This window comes from Volvox carteri (genome assembly GCF_000143455.1).
Source record: "Volvox carteri f. nagariensis unplaced genomic scaffold VOLCAscaffold_18, whole genome shotgun sequence".
In the NCBI taxonomy this organism is placed as follows: domain Eukaryota; kingdom Viridiplantae; phylum Chlorophyta; class Chlorophyceae; order Chlamydomonadales; family Volvocaceae; genus Volvox; species Volvox carteri.
The window spans coordinates 494,499-503,463 of NW_003307561.1; the positions used below are offsets into that span (position 1 = coordinate 494,499).

General features: G+C 60.2%; 2 protein-coding genes across 2 annotated transcripts; both read left to right on the top strand.

The window, feature by feature from the left end:
- Positions 1-444: 444 nt before the first annotated feature.
- VOLCADRAFT_104649 (uncharacterized protein) lies at positions 445-2,095 on the top strand (the record flags this gene model as incomplete). The annotated part of the gene is made up of 1 exon (XM_002950224.1): positions 445-2,095. Exon 1 carries the CDS (start codon positions 884-886, stop codon positions 2,093-2,095), a length of 1,212 nt encoding a protein of 403 aa, XP_002950270.1. The 5' UTR covers positions 445-883.
- Positions 2,096-3,773: 1,678 nt separating this feature from the next.
- VOLCADRAFT_120852 (uncharacterized protein) lies at positions 3,774-8,603 on the top strand (the record flags this gene model as incomplete). The annotated part of the gene is made up of 9 exons (XM_002950225.1): positions 3,774-3,980; positions 4,071-4,250; positions 4,572-4,651; positions 4,801-4,932; positions 5,552-5,624; positions 6,207-6,391; positions 6,978-7,116; positions 7,623-7,709; positions 8,454-8,603. Exons 1-9 carry the CDS (start codon positions 3,903-3,905, stop codon positions 8,601-8,603), a joined length of 1,104 nt encoding a protein of 367 aa, XP_002950271.1. The 5' UTR covers positions 3,774-3,902.
- Positions 8,604-8,965: the final 362 nt, after the last annotated feature.

The following is an 8,965-nucleotide window of genomic DNA, read 5'->3' on the forward strand; positions in this document are numbered from 1 at the left end:
CACGGGCCGCTGCGTCTCAAAGCTGTGGCCTGGAGCACTCTCCGCAAAGGACCTCACCGCCGACGCATTGGGCGTGCTCTTTTGCGCCGCCGGACTGTACACCTTGGAGCTCCGCTGCGGCAGTGCGTTGACGCCGCCGCTGCTGCCACCACCTGGCTCCAAAATCACCTTTTGCGGTTCCGTCAGGGCCCTGCTGGGCCTTTCAACGGAGCCTAGAGTAGTGGACCTAGAGCACGGTCTTGTGTACGGACAGCGGATCTTACGACAGTACAGCAACAGCTTAAAGGACCTGCGGTCGTTAATTCCGAATTCCAGTGCGCTAGCACGTTGGGGCGGTTTTGACAGCAGAAACACGTACGGCTACAAGCCGCTACCTATAGTTGGCGCAGCAGGACGTGGCGCTGTAGGGTTGGGGCTAAGCAGCGGCGGCAACGGTGGCAGCAGCAGCAGCAGCGGCGGCGGCGGGTTGGGTAGCGGCTCGCGGGGCATTGCGCTCCAGCAGGATGTGATTTCGCATTCGCGGCTTGGGGGTACAGGCAACGGCGGCGGCGGCGCAGGCAGCAGCTGAGGGCGACCTTGCATCGCGCGGAGCGGCCGTGATCCTGGACATTGCGTTTCGCTGCTAGGCACTGTGTGTAGAAACCAACTCTCTGAAAAAGGAAAGGCGAAGGACGCGAGCAGATCAGACACGAGCAATCTAGACAGCGATCCAATATCGGCCCACTCGCACAGTGGTACCGTGTGTAGAAGCAACTTGAGCTCCATATTAGTTTTCAACCAGTTGAGACGAAGCCGCCATCTCTTGCAGCACCCCGCTGCAACACATCCTCTTGTCACACGATCTGCCTGGCTGACTGTAGCGGGAATTTAAGTCCTGACCCAGATGGCGCTCGTGCCGTACCGGGTTTCGGGGCCAGCCGCTGACCAGCGCGCAACCGAGCGGCTGCTTCAGTTTCCCGGAGGCATCACGCTGCGTCTCTTGCAGTGGCCGACGGCGGACAGAGGCGGGGCAGTACCGAAGCCGATGACCGCCGCCGCTGCTACCGATGTCACCGTGACCACGCAGCCTGCAGCCGCTGGGCTCGCGCCAGGCGGCGCTCGCTCCAGCAGCGCCAGCACGTTCACTGATTCGCAGCTGCAGCAGCAGCAACAGCTGTCGGAGCCATTGCCGTACCAACCACAGCGTCAGGGGCCGCCGCTTAGCAGCCTCGCCAACGTGGGAATGGTCGTATGGCAGGCTGGTTTCCTTTTGGCGGATTTTCTTCTGCGGGAAGCGCCCGAATGTGTACGGAGCTGCCGCGGAAGCGGTGGCGGCGGAGGCTGGGGCGGTGCCACCACCATCTCCGCCACTTGTAGCGACTGGAGGTCGCTTACGGTTGTGGACTTGGGCACGGGCAGCGGTGTGGTGGGGATTGCTCTGGCGCTCGCAGGAGCGCAGGTGTACCTGACGGACCTGCCGCACGTGGTGCCGCTGGCAGCGGCCAACGTAGCGGTGAATTGCGACCCACGCGTCCATCGGGCATGCGTGTGTTCGTACCGCTGGGGTGATGACCCCGCCGTCGCGTCGATGGAGTCACAAGCCATCGGAGCCACAGGTATTCCGGACGATGGACTGCGTGCAGCGGCGCCGGCACCATCTCCTCTTGCAGGCGTTGAGCCGGACCTCATCACTGCTGCAGACGTGCTTTACCACGAGGACCTGTTGCAGCCGCTCATGACAGCTCTCCAGCGCCTTTCGGCGCCGCATACTGTGTCGTACGTGTCTTACAGGGTGCGGCAGGGTGGCGAGGTGGCCGCGTTCTTGGCGCGGGCCGAGGCAGCGGGCTTCGCGGCTGAGAAGGTACCCGCCGCGGCGCTACACGAGGAATATCGGTATGTGGAGCGCATCGGGGGACCCAGTGCTGGTGGCGGCCTTCCGTACGATTCCGCGATGGAGGGCAGCGATGGCAATGACGGCGTGGGGCCCCCAGACCTGGCGGTCGAGTGCGGCGACGCCAGGCAGCTTGCTCCAGGGATGTACGGCATCCTGAGGTTATGCCGCCGGGACCCTGCCGTTGCTGCGGCCGGCAGCACTTACGGACGCCAAGTCGAATGAGGCGACGGCGCAACCTTGTAGATACAGCAGGCAGCGACGGCAGCAGGGGAGGAGGAGTGTGGCAAGGGCTGAAGCGGCAAGGGCTTCATGCGCTCGCCTTAGAACACTGGGACATTCTTGCTTCTGCTACGCTTTCCGTCTTTGCATAGGCCGCTTTTGTCACACGGCTTGCAGCATGTTAAATGATTCATTGCCCAGATAATAAGCATCGCAGGGGCAGCGGAAATGGATGCAATAGCAGCAGTAGCGTAGACAGCTGGCTTTAGCGGAAGCATCGAGGCTCTTGAGTTATTCGACGATGGGGGAGGCGGCCGTGTGAGCCTTTGAGATTTTTTGTTTCTAGGCTAGCACCACTGGGTTTTGGGTTGAATGAGAACTGGTGAGCGGATTATCGGACACGTGTTTTGAGCGTTGCATGTTTTGCAGAGCCTATTCGGCATTTGGCGGTCATTCTTAGAACGGCATGTGGGGAAGTCCTCGTAAGGTATAATCGGATGAATGCTCTGACGTCACTCAAGCGCTACTTTTTCCTGATTAAAGATAGGCAGTGGAGCTTGGTAGACTGGGCTTTGAACCGTCTATGTCCGACCCTGCACTGTTTGTCAAACGTGGTTCGATCGATATGCTAGTGCATGTAGACGATCTACTAGTGGCCACAGCGACTTTGCAGGAGGTCGCTGCAGCGTTTGCCTTTGGATAAACTGATAGACAGCAAGGTCTTAGTAAAGGTGTTCTGGATGCCGACTGGCTGCAAGGTTACTCGACTCCTGGTGACTAAAAGTGACACCGTGCTGGAAGCAGTCAGCAATGAGGGTCATGTCGTACTGGATCTGCAGCCGCTGCAGATACCCGGTCCACGTGTCAGTGCTGTCCAACCCACGGGTCACTGTGGGGGTAGCGCCGCCGGGCAGGATGGTAGTGGAAGTGCTGCCGCTGGGCAAAGTGCCGGCAGCCGGGAGGTCACACCGGCGGGAGCTCGAAAGGACAACAGTGTCGCCGGACGGATCACAGCGGCAACACCAACGGCTGTTCAGCAGCCGAGCTTTCTGCGGCACAATGCCTGGACCGCAAGATGGGGCATCTCAGCTATCGCGTGGCATCGCATACACTCCGTGCCGTATTCTCCTCCATTATCACTAAGAAGTGTGCGCACACATGCCTGGGCCGGTGGCGTGGCTGCATCTGCTCACCATGTCCTGCAGAGCAGCTCCAACGTGGTCTTTAGCCACTAACGTTCGGACGAGAGAACGGCCCGTGGAACCGTCCAGCTGCATGAGCAGGTACCGTGCACCTCCACACGGCGTGACGCGGCCGGTGCAGGTGAAGGAAGCCGTTTTGGCTGTCGCGACACTGTTATCCTTCGAGCTGCCGCCGGTGTGACCTCCAGCGGTGGTGCCGCTGCCGGCACTTTGGCCAGCGGCAGAGCATCATGGGCCGGCATTCTATGCCATTTGCGGCTTTGTAACGATATTGACTCAGTGAGCAGAGAACTAATATTCATGTCCTAAATATCGGTACGCATTTGTCGGCGCCAACAGCATTCCAATTAGGAGTGAAGAAGGAGCTGCAACAGGTGTCGTCCAGCACGTGTAAGTCAAGAGGTGTAAGTCAATAACCCTTGTGCTCGCTTACCACCTCACAGAATACTTTGTATTTACCTTAGCTTTGATAGATATTGCGATTGTTGCGTTTTAATTTGCGCTGTGACTTCTCAGGCGAATTCGCGACGGTTGCTTTTCCCTGCTAGCTAGTGCGTGTGAGGACGTGGGCGCGGCGTGTGTAAAAAGCTTGCTAAGTAAGTGGAGTTATGCTGTCGGCAGCTATCCGTCAAGGCCAGCAGCGGTGCACAGCCGGTTGGCACTTCATTGCGTCGTCGTCGCGACAGGTCAGCGTCACCTTTGCCTATCGTTTCTTCAGTCCTCTTCAAAATTATAACGAGCTTATGCTTACTAACCTGCTAATATTTTTCCGGCAGGCATCGACGTTGCTGTTTGTAGAACATAATGGCGAAGGCAAGGTGGCTCCCGCCACGCTCGCTGCAGCGTCTGCTGCATCACAGTTCCTACCAGGACCTTTAGAGGCTCTCGTATGTGGCTTTGGCGAAGCCCTAGCCAGCACGGCGGCCTCCGTGGCTGCAGTCCCTGGCGTGACCAAGGTATGCACCCGCAGCAACCCCCGAAACCGCACACACCCAATCACTTCGCCGTTCAAAGGGCACCTGGCATTGGATCCATGTCACCTACCAGAGCTTTTCTGAAACTACTTTTTGTGTTTTCCTTGCAACGCTAAGGATGTCCGGGGTGAAACGGCCCAAGGCTTCCGCGGCATGCCAAAAAACGGGTTGGAGCTGGACTACACCTAGTCGTTTTCCCCCTCTCCCAAGCCTAAGCGAAACCAAAGGCGCGCAACGGCCGTGCGTACATGTGTGGCGCATGTGTTATGTGTATGTTGTGCGCGCGCGCGCGCGTGTCCCCAGGTGTGGCTGGCGTCGGACCCCTCCCTGGAGCGACCCGTGGCGGAGCCCCTTAGCAAATTGCTATCCCGCATAGCCGCCAAGTAAGCTATCCTGGGTGAGAGGAAGAGGAGTCATAGGGGTGCGTAGCGTTACGGGACACCTCGGGCCGCGCCGTCAACCTTGCCTCGTCCTCCTCACCACTTTCTGGTACAGCTGCCAACGCACAACCCGCTCACCACGCTCCCTGCAGGCACCAGCCCAGTCATCTGCTAGCTGCGTCCACAGCCCAGGGTCGCAACCTGCTGCCGCGAACCGCCGCCCTGCTGGGCACACAGCCAGTGACAGACGTGGTCAAAATCCTGGACGAGAATACTTTCGTACGGTACGATCCTGTACGGAAAGTGGTCACACTGGGGCAGGGGATCTGGCACGGTGCTGCTCAAATGGTGGTTTACCCGTAGGGCTGAGATACTTCGGAAGGGGAAATGCACACAGGATGGCGGATAGGGTAGCAAGGCATCAGCTGCGACCATCGCCTGGGAACCGGGTTTCCAAAGCCACGAAACCAAAACCACCCAATCGCCCAACCAGGCTGGAGCGCTTCATGCCTAGTCTCCCATACCTCGAAGAGAAAGATAGCTAATGCCAGCGGGGGCCCGTCGGTCATAACGGTGCGCATGTTGCGCCCTTGCAACCCGAGTTCATTCCCATAATTAGCCCTCATAAGCGGGGCATTTCCCCCAACACATGCCCAACTGCCCAACCACCCGATCGCCCAATCACCCAACCCACTAAAGACAGGTGGCCGATGCAGCCCCCGTGTCGAACCTAGCTGCTGTGACAGGGGCCACAGTCCCAACTTCCAGCTGCTGGAGGGGTTGGCCTTCCCTCATCTGCCGCCATGGGCACAGAACGTGCGACAACGTGCACCGCCGCACACACACATGCACACACACACGGCTGATCTCCCGGCCTCCTCTCGCTTGCGCCCCTCCCCGAAGACCAATTTACGCGGGCAACGCCTTCGCCACCGTCCAGTTCTCCACACCACCACCAGCCGTCCGAGTCGTCTCAGTAAGTTGGGGGCTGGGGTGTGGGTGCATGGGTGGGGGGGTGCATGGGTGGACGGGCCCGCCTCAGGACGGGCGAGCAACCTGGGGGTGGATGCCCCTGTGGCGGCCACATGGTCGCCATGTCAGGGCAGGGCAGGTCGGGTCAGGTCCCCTCCTGGAGGATGAGCCCCCGCCCGAAAAGGGGTACTATAATTAACGAACCACTCTGAAGGCCGCCAAGCGACCAACAGGGTGTGAAAGTGGGGGACTGCTGATCTCTAGGGCGGAATTCGGCTGATTTCATATCCTTCCCCCCGGATTTTTCTTTTCGTCAATCGTCTGTGCTTCGCCGTTACCCTCGGAGACATACACCATTAAAGCACACACACATACATACAGACACACACAGGCCCCCAGGCTTTTTTCGCGCATGACATCTCATTTTTGCCCCTCGCTCCTCCCTTCTTGTCCTCTCGTCTTGTGGCCGTTTGGTCCCCACATGCTCGCGTCTCTGGGTCCATGAGCCCCGGTGAAGCCCTAGTTGAGTCCCGCTCTCTGAAGCCCCGTTTCGGTGTGTTCCTCTTTCCGGCCCACGGTGTGGCAGGTCCGACCCACGGCGTTTGCAGCTGGTGCCGCGGCAGCAGCCTCCTCACCCCCGGCGGGCGCCTCTCCGGCGCCGGTGGAGCCCGTGGCTCCGGAGCTGCTACATGAGCTGGGAGACGTGGTTTCGGCTCGGTGGGAAGGCCAGGACGTTCGGAGCAGCGGCCGACCCGAGCTGGGCTCCGCAAAGTGGGTTTCCGGGGCCGGGGGGGGGGAAGAGGGGGAAAGTAGCATTAACAAGGAACAAAGGCGGATGGAGGGGGTTACGCGAGCGGGGGAAAAAGGGGGGGAAAGGGTAAGGGCGGTAGAGGGCGAGCGGGACAGTGTCATTGAGAGGGCAACGGATGGAAGGCCACGTCGGAGGAGGAAAGCAGCAGCGGACAGACCCGTGGGTCGCGGGTGGGATGCCGCGGGTGGCATGGTGAAGTGTGGTGTTGCTGCTACTATTACCACGACCCATACCGCTTGGGGGTTCAGCTTTCGGAGGGGAGGAAGCACAGGTGGGGCCATGGTGTGCAGTACACTCTCACCGTTTGCTCGAGCGGACTCGCTTTCCCGCGCTGTTTCGCTTTGCTGCCGACACCGACTTCTTCCTGTACCTATAGCTTAGGGTTTTAGGTTTTTATGCTCCTTTATGCTCCATTCCTCCCCTTGAGCCCCTTTCCCCCACCCGCTTCTCTTCCCCGTGTCCTCCTCCACACTGCTCCTCTCCCCCTGCCTGCCTGGGCGTGCGCTTATTGCGCCTGCTGCTGCTGCGGTTGCTGGCGCTATTCAGGGTGGTTGTGTGCGGCGGCCGCGCGCTGAAGAGCGCCGAGAACTTTGCCATGCTTGAGGAGCTGGCTGACCAGTTGGGGGGTGCAGTGGGGGCCTCCCGGGCTGCAGTGGATGCGGGTTTTGTACCGAATGACCTTCAGGTATTTGGGGGGGAGGGAGGAGGAGGTGGGTTTTAGGGTTTCAAGAGGTTTTAGGAGGAGGTGCGTTGGGGAGGAGGTAAAATGGTGGAGGGAGGTGAGGCAAGGCAGCCGGGCGGTCCGGCAGGAACTAAGGAAAGTAGTAAGTAGGGCTGCTGGGGAGCAGCAAGGGAGACTGCGTGACGCAAACGGGGACCAGTGGGGAGTTGGGCTTCCCCGGATTTACCCGTGCCTGGTGCTAAACAAGCACCCTGGTTCGCTGCGGAGGCCCTTCCCCCCGGCCCCGGGCCGGGGGCCGCCAATAGCCCCCCCCCCGAGAGCCACTTCGCAACTCCGGGGCCCTGGCAACTGCCACATGGATAGGAGGGGAGAGGAGCTCCGGATTATTGGAAATAGCAGCACAGAAATAGCAGCACCGACGAAAGCCAGAAATGAGCTAGGCTGCGAAGGTCTCACATCTGCCACATCCTTCCCCCGCCACCGCCCCCGCCCTCCCTGTCCTGCCGCAGGTGGGCCAGACCGGCAAGGTGGTGGCTCCCGATCTGTACATCGGCGTGGGCATCTCGGGTGCCATACAGCACCTGGCGGGGATGAAGGTACGGCAGGATCGGGGCGAGCTGGGAAGACCCTGGGGACGCTGAGGGTGGTTGAGGGGGAAGAATGGGGTGACGCGGGTTTTGGCCTCGTGACGACATGCGCACCCCTGGGTGGGGTTGCGGACTGTGGAGGGCGGGTGCGGCTCGGGGGCGGCAGGGCCCAGGTAGCACATGGGGGGGGAGGAATGGAGGGACGGGTTTGGGGTTTTGGAAAGTTTGGCGTTTCGTCTCCTAGATATGGTCGTGCAGCACGTCAGCCGTCAGGGCATCATGCGCAGCTACTGCCGCCAGCTTTCTCCCTTTCGCCTTGCCGCCTTCCCATCATCCGATGATCCGATGGCTGGCAATGCTTTGGACTGCTCGGTAAACGTGATGTGATGTGTGTGTATGTGAAGGTTACGATCATGTGATTGGGCCTGACACCAGTGCCAGGGGGGTTGCTGCCCAGCCCCAACGGAAAGACCGCCTAAGCTCTTTCCCACGGACGGGAGAGGGGCGTGAGGGGCCTCTGCCCCCTCCAAAGCAGCCGAGAGCCGCAGGTCCGCTAGCTCCGCTCTCCTCTCCCCCGGGGGATGGGAGGCGTCGCACGCGCTCACGCTCTCACGAGTCAAGGCTCTGTGTGTGTGTGTGTGTGTGTCCTGCCGTCCCCGGCCCCGACTTCCCGGCCCCTGGCCCTCCCGTCGTCCGCCCCTCCCGGCTCCCTGACCGCCGTGCGGCCCCCTGTCCCTGTCCCTGTCCCGCCAGGACTCCCGCACCATCGTGGCCATCAACAACGACCCCGAGGCGCCCATCTTGTCTGTGGCGGACTACGGCCTGGTGCAGGACCTGTTCACAGCTGTGCCCCAGCTCATCAAGGAGGTCAGGGAGATAAAGGAGCAGGCGGGGAGCGCATGAGCGTGGGAGGGATGGGCTTGTTTGTGGCCGGTGCAACTGTGGTTGTCTAGTGAAGGACTTTGCGATGGTGATGGTGGTGGTGATGCTCATGTTGATGTTGATGTTGATGATGTTGATGGTGAAATTAAGGGACAGCTAAATGTGTTGTGGCGAAGAATATGGAGCTTGACGTCACCGTCGCGTTGTAGGATTTCTCTGCTGGCTTCGGTGCGATGAGATGGAGCAGGCGTTGGCGTGGAGGCGCCCAACCGGATCTTTAAAAACGTTGAATGAGAATTTATACGTATGAGAATATTTGTACCAACTGTTGTTTTAAGTTTAAAGTTGTGGATTCGACAGCCGTGTGCCATAGCGTGTAAGGT